The sequence below is a fragment of the Amphibalanus amphitrite genome, unplaced genomic scaffold (genome assembly GCF_019059575.1).
Source record: "Amphibalanus amphitrite isolate SeventyFive unplaced genomic scaffold, NRLGWU_Aamphi_draft 000014F_arrow, whole genome shotgun sequence".
NCBI classification, from domain to species: domain Eukaryota; kingdom Metazoa; phylum Arthropoda; class Thecostraca; order Balanomorpha; family Balanidae; genus Amphibalanus; species Amphibalanus amphitrite.
In genome coordinates this window covers 530,826-547,500 of record NW_024881510.1, presented here as the reverse complement: position 1 = coordinate 547,500, position 16,675 = coordinate 530,826, and the positions used below count along the sequence as shown (strand labels likewise).

The 16,675-nt window shown below is 49.9% G+C and overlaps 2 protein-coding genes across 4 annotated transcripts in view; one reads left to right on the top strand and one right to left on the bottom strand.

Annotated features, from left to right (window-relative positions):
- The window catches only part of LOC122384143 (regulator of G-protein signaling 20-like), a 58,401-nt gene that overhangs the window by 17,479 nt on the left and 24,247 nt on the right, over positions 1 to 16,675 (top strand). The window contains exon 1 of one of the 2 annotated variants that reach the window (XM_043371199.1): positions 6,895 to 7,053. The exons of the other annotated variant lie outside the window; for it this stretch is intronic. Coding sequence (XP_043227134.1) covers positions 6,989 to 7,053 — 65 coding nt within the window. The 5' untranslated portion in view covers positions 6,895 to 6,988. Of the gene's footprint in view, positions 1 to 6,894; positions 7,054 to 16,675 lie in introns of those variants that run through there. 2 annotated transcript variants of the gene reach the window in all.
- LOC122384132 lies at positions 13,489 to 15,842 on the bottom strand. 2 transcript variants are annotated; one of them, XM_043371167.1, is made up of 2 exons: positions 14,893 to 15,842; positions 13,489 to 14,502 (listed from the first exon to the last, which is right to left on the bottom strand). In XM_043371167.1, exons 1-2 carry the CDS (start codon positions 15,832 to 15,834, stop codon positions 13,864 to 13,866), a joined length of 1,581 nt encoding a protein of 526 aa, XP_043227102.1. In that variant the 5' UTR covers positions 15,835 to 15,842; the 3' UTR covers positions 13,489 to 13,863. The 2 variants fall into 2 exon arrangements, with proteins under 2 accessions (XP_043227102.1, XP_043227113.1); XM_043371178.1 differs by having other exon boundaries at positions 15,181 to 15,842.

Genomic DNA, 16,675 nt, shown 5'->3' with positions numbered 1-16,675 from the left:
GTCAACCTTTGACCTTGATGCGGATTGACGAGAGGATCACGATGATGCCCTTAGTTTGTTCCTATCTTGACTAATTCGAAAGTTATTCGAGAAAAACTCTCTCCATATCTAGCGCCGCCATTTTGACTTTTTCGACCCCTGTGACGTCATCTTTGACCTGACCTGAAAATGACCTTAGTAAAAATTGTAGATCTTGACCGTGCGTATCCGATGTCGCTTACCGCTTGTCGCTATCTTGCTTGGTTCTCGAGATCTCAGGGGGGGGGGGGGCGGTCATCCGCCCCCCCGTCGGTGCGAAGTTGGCGCAGACCCCCGTCGGTGCGCGGGTTAAAGGTCAGGTCACCAGAGGTCACCAAAGGTAAAATGTTGACTATTCAAAACATTTTGGAAACTGCCGACGGCTATCTCGGGAACCGATAGAGCTACAGCGCCGCGGAAAAGCGCATTCGATAGCCCTTTTACAGAACTTTCTGAACTATGCTCTCAGATTTGACCTTAGGTCAACGGTTTAGCCTCCAGAGGGCAAAAACTCCAAAAATACCCGTTTTTACGAAAAGCATTTTTTCGGCGATAACGACTCAAAAGAGCCATGACATTACTTTTGCCAGCATCGTGTTCCTCTCGTCAAGACGCGTCGAATGAACTATAATTTGACATTGAAAGGTCAATTTGAAAATTTGACCTCAGGTCAAGGTCATGACCTGACCAGAAAAGGTCATGTTGCATATCAGTCGATCCGCAACGTCGAGCCAATCACATCTAAGGCATTTTCAGCGCTCTAGCACGCCTCTATCAGAAGTTATTAGCGAAAAACTGTTAAATTCTGTTGGTGACCTGATATGACCTCGGTGACATAACGAGGGGTCACAGTTGCCATTTTCCGGTTCAGTGTGTCAATTTTACCTACATCTCGATGTTTGAGAGTGTCTTAGAATAGCGTTCGTGCAAAACAGACGCTTTTCAATTTTCTCCCATTGACTTATTTATAATGGAGAGGCCGCAAAATTGACCTGACCTTAGATCACCGATATCAAAATTCCGAGATATACATTTTATAGATATTGTTGCTCTAATCAATCGCTGAAAGTTTTGAAGGCAATCGATCAATCGGTGTAGCTATGACGAGCATTCTTATTTTTTCTGAGGTGAGGTCACTTGGCGTGACCTGGTGACCTGACCTAAGACGACCTAGCTCCGAAATTTTCACAACATGTGCGGAAAAGATGCACAAACAGGTGTGCCAAAAACTGTGGCGCTCCGCGCCGCCGTTTGTGAGATACCTGCGAAAAACCGCAGGGGGGGGGGGGTTGGTGGTGTTCAAACACCCCGGCCCGGCGCGGGTTAATGCATTTGCGGTAGGTTGGCTCAGGTCATCAAGTGTCCCGCCGGCTATTCGTAGTAGGTGTTTATTGTTTACCACCATTGACAGTCTCGCAGCATGTTGCATAGGCATTAAAACTAGTTTTGAAATATTAAAATGAGTGCCAAATTCGAAATTACCACCAAAAACTACCTAAGAAATCTGTAAAACACGAAAAAGTCAGCCGAGGTCATGCAAGGTCAATGGTCTTGACCTCACCCCTACGTGACCTTGATACCTGGAAACGCACGGATAATGTGCGCTGACATCCGTTGAAGTTGTACATACGCACACACTTACGTACAATTCCGGCCGGACATGGTCTCGAGAAGCAGATCATGGGTCAAAGATTATCTCGACCAGGGTCATGAAATTCGTCGCATATGTGCAAAATTAATGAACTCGATATTTCTTAATGTTTCATTGTAATCAATCGCTTTTTGCGTGAATTATTCGCGAAAAACCAAGGCGTCAAGTCGGTGTCCGTTTAACCCTCACCCTACTAAGGGGAGGGGAGTGAACACCCTATACCCTTGCGATTTTTCGCAAATCGCAAGCATCTAAAAACGGCCAAACATCTTTTTTTTTGCACATGCCGTGAAAGTTTCAGACCCAGGTCTCGCTGGGTCAAGTCAGCAGTTCACGTCAAATGACCGCATGTCAGAACAAGTTTTAATGCTTGCCATATAGTTACACCGAGGGACAGATAGCTTTGAAATTTTCAGGCAATTGATTAGACTAACGGGATTAACATAATGTTTTTCTGGGAACTTTTGATATCGGTGGCCTAACGTCAGGTCAATTTTTTACCTCTCCATTATAAGTTAATGCCGATGGGAGCAAATTGAAAGGTGCTTCTTTGAGACAAACGTCATAAAAAACACTCTAAAACAGCTGGTTTCAGATGAATATTACATAAGTACTGAACCGAAGGAGTGCTCATGTGATCCCTCTTCTTGCCCCTAAGAACATCTCAGGTCACAAAAGGTATGCAACAATTTTCCGCTAATAACTTTTGATGGAGCCATGGTAGAGCAATGAAAACACCTTGGAGGGGTTGAGTTTAACGATAGGGATCGACTGATATGCAACACTACCAGGGTTGTATACGACTCAATCAATAGCAATCAATTCAATCACGACAAATTTGGGAAACCAATCAAATCAATCAAGTCAGAGCAGTTTTCGGGAATTGATTCAATCGACTCAAACGCGACAATGAAAGGAATCAATCAACTCAATCAAACGACTCAAACCAAGATATACATTAGGTTTTTTGCCCCACCAACTTGGAAAAGTGTCCATAGCAGTCTGGTGTACCTACCTACCTACCTACCTACAGAAGAAACATAAAAATATTGTCATTTAAAATTATAAATTGCCATGCCATTCAAAGTTTCTATGTAATAAGGAAGGATACCTAGTGATGGACAGGTGGATCATGATATTGAGGTTCAATGGGTAGAATTGGAGCAGAAGTTTCATTTAATGGGTGCAAAATAACCCAGTAGTTGACTTCAACAAACGCCCCTTAACCCAAATCACCACCTTTCACCTAAAAGTTGTCAATTTAATTTTGGCCATATTCCAGCTAAGTCATCACTCATCAGGCCATCTACCCCATGTAAAGCCCCCGTCTGTCTCTTATGTGAGTTATGCGGAGCTCTTCTGAATTGAACCCTGAACATAATGAACCTAGCTAGGTTACATGCCACACTGACACCATATTGATATGAAAGTGTTGAAAATGTGCTATAAATTTGACAACTTCATTAGGTATGCTTTATGAAGACAGCAGGAAAGCAGGTAGGTACCTACCTACCTGCCTAGATGTGTCACTGGCTACCAACAGTACCAACGAAGGTAGATAGGTTATATGTGAAGAATTCAAAACATTTTATTGCAATACAATTTGAAACTGTTAGGACTTGGGGATAGGGATGAGCATTAAAAATATATTTAAAAGGAAATAGAAAGGACAGGGACTCTGGAACCACAGGATAAGTTAAGGACAAAGGAAGAAGAACAAGGAAAATTAAATGCCGTTGGTGCGACTGCGAAAAAACAAAGAAAACGTCGAAAACGGTATATAGGGCCTTGGAAAACGTTTTGCCAAGAAGTATGCTAAGCTTTTATAAATCCTTATTCTTCGTCTTTTGATTTTTTGGTAAGATGACGTCATTGATTAACATGTAGTATGGTAGATCATCATAAAATAAATCTGTTGTACAACACCAATTTCGTTTTTACGGAGCGAGCGAAGCGAGCGGAGTCTTTCCTTAGATTAACGGAAATTTCTGAGTATGAGCGGCCGGCCGGCCGGCCGGCCGTGGTCACGCTTTTGCGAGGCTTATATCTCAGCAACCACTTGACCGATTTACACGCGGTAATTTTTGTAGGGTAGCTTCATTCCTTCTACCAAGTATTGGACTATTCCCGATGCATGAGGGTGACCCCTTATGCACGTGCCACGTGCAAAACGAAGAGGTGTCACTTTTGTAATTGTTGCAATATCTCGGTAACTACTTGGCCGATTGCGCTGAAAGTTGGCATGTAGGTAGGCACCCACTAGGCACTGCCTATACATGTGCCAGAGTTGGGGTGCTGCTGCACGTGCGCACGTGCAGGGGTCGTTTCCAGATCTCGAGAACGGCTGGACCGATTGCGCTCAAATTTGGTACACGGTTAGGGACCGGTTAGTAGGGTGCCGTGCACAAGTCAGTTGGGACCCATTTTGCACGTGCGCACGTGCAGGGTGCCGCTTCCAGATCTCGAGAACGGCTGGGCCGATTGTGCCCAAATTTGGCACATCGCTAGAGACCAGTTAGTAGGGTGCCGTGCACAAGTCAGTTGGAGGTACCCCCTCGCAATTTCGCACGTGCAAGGCCCACCCTCTCGCTCGCTCCGTTAGTCGCCCCAAAAGGCGTTATACTGGTAATTATTATTTCAATTGAAATAAAACCACTTAATAATATTCGGCAAAATATTTTAAGGAAAATAAAATATATTAAATATGTTATGCCTAGGCTCTCAGGAGAAAAGGATCAACAAACGTTCTGCTGCAAATTAAACAATGCAGCAAATTAGCTATTAATGTAAACGTAATTAGCGAGACGAAAACGGCGCTTTTGTTTCAGTTATTTTTGTAGGGGTTTCAGATATTTATAGAGTTCAGTGCAATTCAGTGGGTTGTTTCTGAGGAGATGTGGAGATGTGAATTAGTAATTAATCACACTTTATTATATAGGGCCTTGCACTTTATCATCTGGATTAAAAAAAAAATTCCTGCTGAGTGCAGAAAGGTAGGTAGGTGCATCGCCAGGTTCTATCACAGGATTGGAGCAGTTTGAGTTATTGCAGTTGAAAGTCAAAGTTGGCTGTTCATGTTTAGGCCCTGTTCTTTATTTGGCCATCTACTCCATATTGCAGTTGTAATGACAAGCAGTTTTCAGTGTAGTTTTGTGATCTTTGATGTCATCAATTGGTGTCATTATTTTTCGTCAACTAAAACTTATTTCAACTTTCCATTCAATCGACTCAATCATACGAGTCACTCTAATTTTCGGGAATCAAATCAGTCAACCAGTCGCTAAAGTCAAACGAGTCAGTCAACCAGTCATCTCGAAAAGTCAATCGACTCAATCCAATCAACTCAAAATACGCGCTGAATCAAATCAATCAATTCAATCGACTTGATTGGTATACAACCCTGAACACTACCTTCTCCGGCCAAGTCATGACCTTAACCTGAGGAATTTTCAAGTTGATCTTTCAAGGTCAACTGATAGTTCATATGGCGTGTTAACGAGGGGAACACGATGCCGGAAAAAAGGTCGTGCGAACTTTGCGTCACAAGTTTTTGCGGAAAAACCGTATCCACAAAAATGTAATGTCTACTAACTATTTTAGTAGTTTTTACCATCTGCATGCTAAACCGTTGACCTTAGGTCAAGCCGAGATATGTTTTAGAGAGAAAGAACTTTAAAAGGGCTATCAAATGCGTTTTACGGCGGTGCTGTAGCTCTATGTATTAATTCCCATGCGCCGGTTTGTAAAAAATTGTTGAGCTTGCTACGCGCGTTTCGCTACGTGACCCAACCCAGCGGCCGAGCTAGAAGGGGTGAGGGGCGGTTCAAACACCCCCAGCAGGACGCGGAAGTCCACGAGTCCCAGCGTGGCGCGGGTCAAAACCCTCGCTTCAAAAAGATCAAGGAAGTCACGACGTTCCCAGCATTTTGATCATTGACCTGACTTTGAAGGTCAACCAATGAATTATGAACTTAAAATTGGGTATCATCGGCTTGTTCTCGTCACGGGCAACACGTTCGCTTTCCGCAAAACTTTAACTTTAACGAAGTTGAACGAAAGGCGCCCGATCGACCCCTCCCCCTTGAGGTACTCGTAAGTACACGTTAGCCGCTGTGGAAACTTCATTATTACGGGCGAGGGCTAGTCCTATTCTCATCTCGTAGCCTTCACATCGTCCTCTCATTCCCATAGCCGTGGGAAAGGGAAGATTCTGGAAGCGAAAAAAACAAAAACAATTGTATTGAAGGTGGGCTGTGCCGTAATGCCACCGCTGCTCGCCAGTGACTATAATTCCAATAAGCTCGGCACCACGCGCTCAGAAACACGACGTTTTCATAAAACCAGTCCTGAAGGTACCCTCAAGATATCTCGCCAGTACCGGCCATATGCACAGACATTCAAGCAGTTTTGTCAGCAGCATCGTCACGATCATGGGAAAAAGAGCAAGTTGCTTTTATTGCTACTGAATACACTAACACATGATACCATTTTGTTGCAATTCGCTTACAACCCAACCCGTTTATATGCTATCCAAGTTTTCCAGCGTAGGCAAATAACCCTAAGGCATATTTTTCATTTTAATTCATTCCCATTGCATAAGAACAAGCTTCCAATACTTTTCAACTTGGTTGTACTAGTTAGTAATGTCAAATGATAATAGTCAATAGTTTTTATATACTTTGGTTAGATATCGTTCTTGTGTATGGCGGTAAGCTCTACCGGCCAATTTACCCCAATGTTCCCTAAAAGGTTATTTCAAACGATGAATGGCAATATTGATTAATTGCGAATTTTACCATGCGACCCTTTCTTTTTGGGGCACGGCTGATGACAATAAATTTCCCCGCGAGACTCTTTCTCTCCCTCACCTTCCCTCCTCTCTCTCTCCCTCTCTCTCTTTCTCTCTCTCTCTCTCCCTCTCCCTCTCCCTCTCCCTCTCCCTCTCTCTCTCTCTCTCCCTCTCTTTCTCTCTCTCTCTCTCTCTCTCTCTCTCTCTCTCTCTCTCTCTCCTCCCTCCCTCGGTGGGTCGCTGGGACGGTCGCGTCGGTCGGTAGCTCCGGGGCACATCCGGCGGCGCGTCGGCCGTACCGGGCCGCCGCCGGCGCCGCGCGCGGTCAGCGTAAACCAGCCTGCCGACGGCGGCGGCGGCCGTTCGTCGGAGCCGACGGGGCCGCTATCGACCGTCCGCCAGGTGGCGGGCAGGTGGCGGCCGCTCCGGGCCGCTCCGGCCGGCACTCGGCAACAGGTGCTGTCCGTGCCGAGCGGCGCTGTGTGCGGGCGAGCCAGTGCGCAGCCGGGCCGCCAGCCGCGCCGCCGCCCATGGGAGCCCTGACGGAGATGGACAACCGAGTGAAGAGCATCTCGTCTCGCTGCTTCCGGCTGCTGTGAGTTTGGGGGTGCCGGCCGCGCCGGCCGCGCTCCGCTGGGGAGGCAGCGGCGGTGGACGGGCTGTGGGTATCTGTTAGATAGTTCAGGAACTCCAAAGGTGGACTCAGACAACGAACTGGCAGGGCGTGGCACCCCAATGGAGATGATAGGCCTCTAATCCCGGTGCCCTCCGTGGATCTCTCGTTAGGCGGTGCAACTGGCGACATGACCTTGGGTCGGTCATTGCACAAGCGTGTGTTATTTCCATAAGTCACTGAGGACCACGCACGCGGCGACGGACCTCCAGCGCGACGACCATGGACGAGCTTGTCTTGTCTTGACTAGAGAAGGGCGCATCACTTCACGGGTTCACGCTTGCCGCCTATGGCATTTAAATCGTCTATCGACGAGCGGTCCAATGTACTGCGCTCAGCGCCGCGCGGCCCACGTTATTGATGTATGCGTCCGACGGTCAGGGCGACCGGTGCGATCGATAAACGGCCAGTGACGTCATTAAAACTGACGGCCGTCCCCGGGGCGACCGAGGACAGCGCGGCCGAAATCGGCCTCCGGACCCGGCGCCACCGGCCACCACGCCCTGCTCCCGGTCAGGGCCGCAGCCCCTCCTGCGCCGAGGCTGGATGATAATTGAACTTCCATTCTCACTTATTAGTAATTTTCTAGTATTTCTGATATGTTGCATGCAGGAGTATTGCATAGGAGGAAATAGTGCAGGCTTGTTTGTGGCATGTGATGATAGCTCCCTAACAAAACACGACCATGGAAACCTTAAATGTTTGTTGGATAGCTTATCTTCTACCGCGCATTTTGTTGGTGACATCTCACTTAGGACAGGATGCGGGCGGCGGGATGCACATGGCCCTCAGCCCAGTAGAATACGCTATACTGTGCCTTCGCAACCGGACGCGAGGGATCCTGTTTTGTTTCCCTGTGCGGGGCGCGCTGCGAAGGGCCCCGTGTGCTGAACAACGCTGAACAGAGCGCAACAAGCGAGGCTCTGTTTGGCTGAATGTAGCTGACGTCACACAGAGAGCTCCATATGTCTGTCAGGGCGCCACTCAGCGTCCGGAAGGTCTGACAGCACGCCCAGAGGAGGCCTGCCTCTGTTTCCTGGACGGGATGTCATGCCGAGGACCGCTCGTTCGCGTTATCCGCGACCGACCGTGCATTGGTCGCACGGAGCCGACCGCCAGCGTCCGGTCAGTAACAGCTGCTATCGGGGTCGGGTCAGATAGTGGCCGCCAATCGACCAGGGACGGACACAGCCGACTGTCAGCTGAGCAAGGAGAGCGCAGCCCCAGGCCGCTGACACCTCGACCCCAGCTCCCCGGCAGGGTCGGCCGTACTCCGAGATTGAGTCCAAATCCGAGCTAAATCCGAGTGGGCAGCTCCAACTCCGATATAACCAGGATTTAGTGTTGAGGCGTTGAGACGGAGTGGACAAGCTCCGTGGATCGGTTACGCGAGGTTGTAGTTTGTGCAGGGTGGCCAATTTCAACAGACGCCGGCTGCCAACACCCACCTGTCGCGAGCGATGTAGCCCATTCATCGGAGTGCCAGCTGGCGTCAGTGTGGACTGAGCGAGTCCGGTGGCGGCATGGACGGACTGAGAATCAGAGCCGGTTGGTCAGTGGTGCCAGCGGAGGGGTGGTCGATCGCAGCAGCCTGCACCGCGCTGAACGATCGTCCGTCTTTGCCCAGCACGGACTGGTCCGTTACCGCTTTAATGGCTGCCTGTCCTGCTGGTGTGACATTCGTGACCTCCCACTGCAGCTGGTATTACCTCCCACTGCAGCTGGTTTGACCCCAGCTGGTGTGACCCCAGCTGGTGTGAGACCCTGAGTGCAGCCGGCGTGACCTCACCCCAGCCCGCCGCCCTGTCAGTGCCGGCCATTGACCCGCTCGGGGCGCGCTGCAGATCCGTTTCCGGTGCGGCTGTTTCCGACGCTGCCGCCGGTGACGTCACCGTCCGGCGAGAGGTGCGGTGACGTCACCGACAGGATACATCCGCCGCCCCGGCAACGCTGCCTCACCGCGCACAGCTGCGAGATGGCCACCGAGATGGTTCCGGTGTCCAAAACTATATAGCTGTCTTGGCTGGGATATTTTAATTCATGAGCTGCGCTCTTTGGAAAGAGAAATGTCCACCTTAACATTCGTAGCAGAATGCCTGTAGGTGGGGCAGACACTTGGGAATGTTATACTTATCGACCCTGATGTGCTAATCGATGTTAAGACAACTGAGCCGTTTCAAGTAACCCACTAATCGACTTACAGCTGAGGATAAGTCCTCTGATGTCAGTGACCTCAGATGATGTTGGGTTTACCCTGGACAGTCTTTGTACGTGGTGGAATGTTTTATTGGCACCGATCTCTAGCCTGGCATCCAGTTTGGTGAAAACTGTAGTTCAGATACTCAGTGCTCGGCATAGCTAAATTAGAAGAATCACAATGGCTGAATTAGGTTGAAAGTTGGTAGAATACCAGCTGGCTCTATCACGCATCACCTTCCGTGACCTTGACCTCGACGGAACCTTAAATGGCACCTAGAAATCAACTATCACTATATAATTATTTTGTCGCCTTCAATACAGTCGCAGAAAAATCCAACTGCAAGCATAACGACAGAAAAGTCACGAATCTAGGCATTCTGGTAACGTATATCAAAGACGCTCTGTTAGATTCATGCCAGATCCGTACACGGTTCTTCTCGATAGGAGCATTGCCGAAATACATACGCTTGCGGTTTGGGGATACACCAACCGGCCCAGTCAATAGATGTTGAAAAACGATGCTATGTCTCGCTTTCCAACGGTTCAAATTAGCTGTTTTCACATCGGCCATCTGGTACACAGTTGGTACACATTAGGTGCAGATTCGATCAAAATAGGTTCAGGTGTTTCTTAAAAGTTGTCAGTTTGGGCTCCACAGATGCTTATTTACCTCATTTTTTAAATTATCAGACATTATTTTCCATCAAAACACTGAAATAAAGTCATGATACGAAGATACTTATTTTAAAGGGACTATCCCACCTTCTAAAATGTTGTTAAAACCAGTTAAATTGTGCCCGACTTTATAGATTGGATGACCAGGGACACGGTTCTGGCATTTATTTTTCATTAAACATCTTAGGCTTCCCATATTCCAAACACAAACTTTCAAATATGTGACGTCACAGCCCAAAATTACCTCCTTCCCCAGGCCACATTACTGTCATAAAGCTGATTCTTTTTGCTCTGTAGGCACCACAACAAAGTTCAGACGAAGTTTTAAGCGATTTTTCAACGAACAAACCCATTTAAAACAGAATGACTAAACGAGGTGACGTCACACTAACGGTCGCTCCATGTTGAAGATAGGGCCTTGTACAAGGCCCATTTTCAAATGAAGGGAACGAATTTCTTCAACACCAAGAGGCCGCGGGAGTTGCAACCTAGATAGACAGTGGTTTCTGAACCTCGCCGCAAACTTGGCTATCTCAACTCAAACCCCATGTTAAAGGTGGGATAGTCCCTTTAAAAGAGATTTGGTGCAAATTTGGTAAAATTAGGTGCATACGCCAGGTAGCCCGTCGTGAAAGCGGCTATTGGTGAGCCAATAAAGTATGTGGTCCACCTGTGCTATTACATCCTGCTGGGATAGAGACGTGTGACCCAATGTAGGCATATATAGCTCCGAATGAAGCAAAGTAAATGCCGACCAATATATGACACATTGTATTGTCACGGGCGTAAACCACTAGCGTGCGTCATATTGGACCTCTCGCTACGTCGCAATAAAATGATACTAGACTTGTGAGCTAAGCTTGCTGAAAAGGCTCTTAACAGGTCAGTACAAGTTTTATACAACTTGTACTGCCTAAAAACGTCCTACATACATGCCATGAAAGACAATGACGTGGGAGGGGAAGCGGAAAGTGAGAGACATGAGTGGTTTTCGAGTTTCCTTGAGTTTCGAGGAGAAGAATATATTTAGATTAGCAGTCGGCAGTCCTGAATTTTTGATAAAACTTATTTCGACGTAATGTTTCGTTGATAATAAATGTTTTCGGCAGGCAGAGTACCAGTTGCAGATGAGGTGTCATTTTTTCCATACTACATGTGCAGAAGTTAATTGCAATGTAAAAACATCACAGTGAACTGAGTTTGAAAAGTTTATAAGTGCTGCGCCACTGCAGTCCACTAAGCTCTGCCGCGCCGCGCTGTGGCGGCGGAGGGCCGCCTGCAGTAGCGACTGTGGCGTGCCGCAGTGCTGCCATGCACTGCGGCACAGTATCCTCCACCGCGCAGTGCCGGTGCGGCCGCCTCTGGCAGCTTCAGCGGATCAGCTGCGATAGATCCACCAAAGGCCACAGGATACTGCATCGGTCCGTCGTGAGAGCATACGGCTGGTGCGCGGTTCAGTACCGACAGCTTCGGCCAGCGTCGAGCCCGCGAACACTGCTAGCTAAATGCACGTCCTACGTTACCACTCTGTCACGCCCGAACTATAAGAAGTAGATAGTTCTGTTCAGTCCATTTCTTCACAAGCAAAGCAATATATTTTAGAAATCAAGGAAGATGAGGAGGGTAAGATGAAGACATGTGTCTGCCCATCCCCTTGAACTGCATCGGGTTATCATCCTGCTATCGGGAACATTCACTGATTTCATGAAGCCGTCCTCTCTCATTCCGCCGCCCTGGCAGTGGCGCGGTCGCCTCCTTCAATGAGGTACAGATCTAGGAAACAATCTTTGGAGGTGAAAATCCAAGCATCGTTTTTGCAGCGCGTCCACCCCAAATCTCAAGGCTAAAGATGGTGACGTCAGCAACTATCCGGCTGAACACGGACAGCCATTTTCTGCTGCTCCTGCTGCCTGCCTGTAGTAAACACAGCCGTGGCGATCTAATAGCAAAACGCATCGTATGTTTGTCATCGTGTGCTTGCATCTGGTTGCATATGTATTTGTGACGCCGCGCCAACTCTGCTGCTGCTAACCTTCTGCAGACTGGTACACCCAGCCGAAGGCGGAGGAGGACTGACGTCATTTCCCGCCGTCCAACCCACCGATTATGATCGGCCAAACGTTTGGCAGCAGTAGTCAGCTTTTTAAGGCATCATAGCTCTTACAAAAGACGGTAAACAGCTGCATATCCAGCCTGTAAACGTAGTGCATTCGGCTCAATATGCAGTCTTGGACTCTTCAGATGTTCATCGGAAGAACATCGGAACTGGGATGATGCTTAGCCACATAGTCATATTTTCCGTCATGAATTGTCAAGTGCTCTAGCAACCTTGGGAAGGCTGGCAGGGCTTTGGGTATCTAAGCGATGTTATGCACGTTTACGACCGCGTAAAACGCCCACTGACAAGCAGAAGCTCTTTGTTTTTAAAACATACAATGCAGCATACAATATGACCCGTTAACAACTTACGTATGGTTGAAGTTTAGGAGACAAGTCTTATCGCAATCAGCTGTTATCTGGCCGCCAATCAGCTTGCGCTGTTGTGGTTCTCTATATACGTATTGTTCAAATCCATGCCGTACTTACCAGAAATGCGTAAGTACGGCAACTATTATAATTGACAAATGAAGCACACAAAAATCCTGAACTAGTCAAGCGAGAGGAAACGTAGTTCCTGGAGCCGCTATAAGACAGAAAAAATATTTCGTCGGGACCCTTAACTGTAACAGACAAAGATATCACAGTGCGAACCTCGCAGAATCGCCTTAAAAATTGATTTTTGATTTTTAGAGAAACTTCTGGATTCATTGGTAAATGGATGATCTAGCCCTGGGCTACTGTATGAAGTCCTGGGTGACTATGGTCGTAGGTGACTGTGGTCCCGTCTGAATCTAGTCCTATAGGTAGCTGTGGTCCTGACTGACTGTAGTCCTGGCTGACTATGGTCCCGGCTGACTGTGGTCCCGGCTGACTGGTCCCGGGTGACTGTGCTGTGGTCCTAGGTGATTGGTCCTGGGCCTGGCAGACTGTGGTCCCGCTCAAGGTCGCGTGTCCTCTCCGCGCGCTGTCAGATCATACCCAGCGTTCCCGGTTGGCTCCCACGCGGCTCGGTGGAGGCCGGTCTATTCTGGGTGGGCGCTGACTGGGACGTTTTTGTCCTCGCCTGAACGACCGACGCGTCTTTGACCTGAGGCCACGCTGCGGAGATACAGTCCGGCGCCAGACGCTGACGTCACAGGGCTACTGAGGGGCAGCGGCCAAGGTCGAACAAAAATTAACCTATACCTGCCCACCGTAATGTTTTGCTGTGTTGAAGTGAGAGGTACAGGAAAATTGGGCTGTCTTCATAGGCGGCGGAACGGGGAGGGCACCGGGGCACCGTGCCAACCTTTGATTTTGACATTTTATTTTAACATTAGCCCATATGGGCGTTCATGTGTAGACGTGCCGTCGTCGCCAACCTGACTCCCCGCAGACACCAAGTTGCTGCTGTGCTGTATTCGCCGCCGAGACACGCCAAGACGGCCAAGACTGAACCACGCGGTTGAAACGGAGCCCTCAAAACATCGGAACTCAAGATACTAGGGCTGCAATTAAATACAGAGCAAACCTATGGCACGGAAAACAATTATGACAATACAAAATTAATACTAGATTGGCATGGATTAAACAGAACCCAAAATAAAGTCTAAACGCGGCAAATAATGAACACTGACGAAAAGGGAAGAGAGTACTAAATTGAACAGAATAGGAAATCACCAACATGACTACATCCGACCCTCTCAACAAAATAGCAGACATTCAACGGTGAAACCAACTCAGATACGAACACAGCAACACATCACTGACACACGAGTATCAAAGTACCACAGGCCGCAGCGCGCGGCGCACTCTCGCCGCAGCGCGCGGCGCACTCTCGCCGCAGCGCGCGGCGCACTCTCGCCGCAGCGCGCGGCGCACCCTCGCCGCAGCGCGCGGCGCACCCTCGCCGCAGCGCGCGGTGCACTCTCGCCGCAGCGCGCGGCGCACTCTCGCCGCAGCGCGCGGCGCACTCTCGCCGCAGCGCGCGGCGCACTCTCGCCGCAGCGCGCGGCGCACTCTCGCCGCAGCGCGCGGCGCACCCTCGCCGCAGCGCGCGGCGCACCCTCGCCGCAGCGCGCGGCGCACTCTCACCGCAGAGCGCGGCCGCGGACAGCACGGCCGCAGACCGCATGGCCGCGGGCAGCACGGCCGCGGGCAGCACGGCCGCGGACAGCACGGCCGCGGGCAGCACGGCCGCGGACAGCACGGCCGCGGACAGCACGGCCGCGGGCAGCACGGCCGCGGACAGCACGGCCGCGGACAGCACGGCCGCGGACAGCACGGCCGCGGACAGCACGGCCGCGGACAGCACGGCCGCGGACAGCACGGCCGCGGACAGCACGGCCGCGGACAGCACGGCCGCGGACAGCACGGCCGCGGACAGCACGGCCGCGGACACACGGCCGACAGACGTAACTGGGAAAATAAAAGCGTTAAGCACAACAACCAATCCAGCGGCACACTGTTCCGTTCGAACGAAAACGACCCAACTGAAACGTCACGAAGGCTACACGTTATGTCACACTGCATGTTCCGTTCCACAGAACGACCAGACGGGCGTCCCCGCCAGACCTGCTACGACATTACCAAACGATGCACCCACAACGACAACAGTCAAATAGTCATCGATCAAAACTCTTGTAGCGCACAAGGCAGAACTGTTAGTTGCTGGTGCTCACCTCACTCAGCAGGCTCAACTAATCAAGGGCAAAATCTGTCCGGAGGTCGCGGCACTCGCTCAGAGCGCCGCAGAGTGGGCACCGGAACCACGGGTCCTGGCACACCGGGGGTGGCAACATCACTCACCAGAGGCTCACCCACTTCCCCATCACGGTCAGGAAGAGCCTCAGTCGCAGGTCCACTGTCTGCCCTTCCGCGGAAAGGCGGCAGGTAGGAGTCGCCACCCAGCGCCGCAAAGCGCGGCAACGGAGACGGTCGAGACGGCAGCTGTACATCAGTCTCTGTGCAGGGGGACACCACAGTACTGGGAATCGACATATTTGGGGCTGCGACAGGGACTGATGGGTCATCATCACGAGGTTTCAGTCTATTGTGGTGAACAACGACAGACTTTTTTCCTCCCAACAACCTCACCCGGTAATTCAGTTCGGACAGGTTTTTGACGATCACAGCCGGTTTCCATGGCCTGATGAATTTGTAATACTGGCCACTCTTTGCCACACTCCTGAAAAGGTACACAGGGTCACCTTCCTGGAAACTATACGTGGTCAGTTTCTTGTCAAACAGTCGTTTGTTGCGCGCGTGGCGTCTGTTTGAGGCCTCAAGCGCGACTTTGTGCGAAAGCTTAATTCGTTCAGTCAGCTTTGACAAGTAGTCAGCGATAGTGACAGTTTTTGGCGCAGTGGAGGGTGCTTGTATTTGCACCGACGCTGGCAGCCTCGGATTTCTACCGAACATCAGGTAGTACGGGGAGTGACCTAGTGAAGAATGCACTTTGGCTCTATACCCAAGCATGAGGAGCGGTATGTGTACATCCCATTCAGTATGGTTCGCATCCAGGTACTTTGCAAGCATGTCAAGAATAGTTCTCATCATTCGTTCACACTTGGAATTTCCCTCAGGGTGAAAGGCTGAAGAAAAGGACTTCTCTACACCAAGCAGACGACACACCTCAGCAAGAAGAGAACCCGAAAAGTTGGCTGCATTGTCTGAGTGAATTCGTCGGGGGCAACCGAAACGTGCAATAAATTGGTTCACGAGAACATCAGCAACAGTGGCGGCAGACATGTCGGGGACAGGAAAACCTCACACCATCGGGTAAAATGGTCGCAAACGACGAGAAGGTGTTTGTTGCCCCGGGCAGTGGTAGGCAAACCACACAGAAAGTCAATGGAAACTGTTTCGAACGGCTCGTCGGAATATAGTTCGCCCATGGAGGCTCTCGGGCGCGGAACCGGTGTGGCGCGAGTATTGCATTGCACGCAGCGACTGCAAAATTCTTTGATCGTGGTCTCCATACCACACCACCAGAACTCACGTCTCGCGGTCAGAGTAAGGGACTCGGCACCAAAATGGCCACCAGCTGGGCCAGCGTGCAGTGAAGTGAGCACGCCAGCAACCAACTGCTGTGGGACAACCAGCTGCAGCTGGTCCTCTCCACCCGCACAAGACCGAAAACAGCGAAACACAACACCATCCACAATTCGCAATCGGTGCCATTGGCGCAAGAGGGGAACAGTCTCTGGGGAAACTGCAGACGATCTGGGCCTCTTACCCATCGAAAGATGTCTGGCTATCTCAGAAATAGCCGCATCCTGGTCCTGCTCGTGTCGCAAGAAACTGTTTGACCAGGCATTTGTCGAAACAGCATTCACACATTCGTCAGTCTGAGTTTCAACGTCACGCGACTGAGGACAGCGACTCATCACATCAGCGGGTATGTTTTCTGCACCAGGACGATAAACAATGTCAAAATCAAACCCGGAAAGAATCTCAAACCACCTGGCGAGAATCCCAGTAGGGTTCTTAAACGTCAGTAGCCACCTAAGACTAGCGTGGTCTGTGTTCAACTCAAAACGTTTACCAATCAAATAATGTCTGAAATGTTGGGTAAAAACTACACACGCCA

Bases quoted from the DNA above. Each gene is read 5' to 3' on its own strand.
- LOC122384132 (XM_043371167.1), bottom strand. From the start codon at position 15,834: ATGTCTGCCGCCACTGTTGCTGATGTTCTCGTGAACCAATTTATTGCA. The intron at 14,503-14,892 runs GTGAGTGATGTT...TTATTTTCCCAG, and splicing joins GGGAAGTGGGTGAGCCTCTG to TTACGTCTGTCGGCCGTGTG.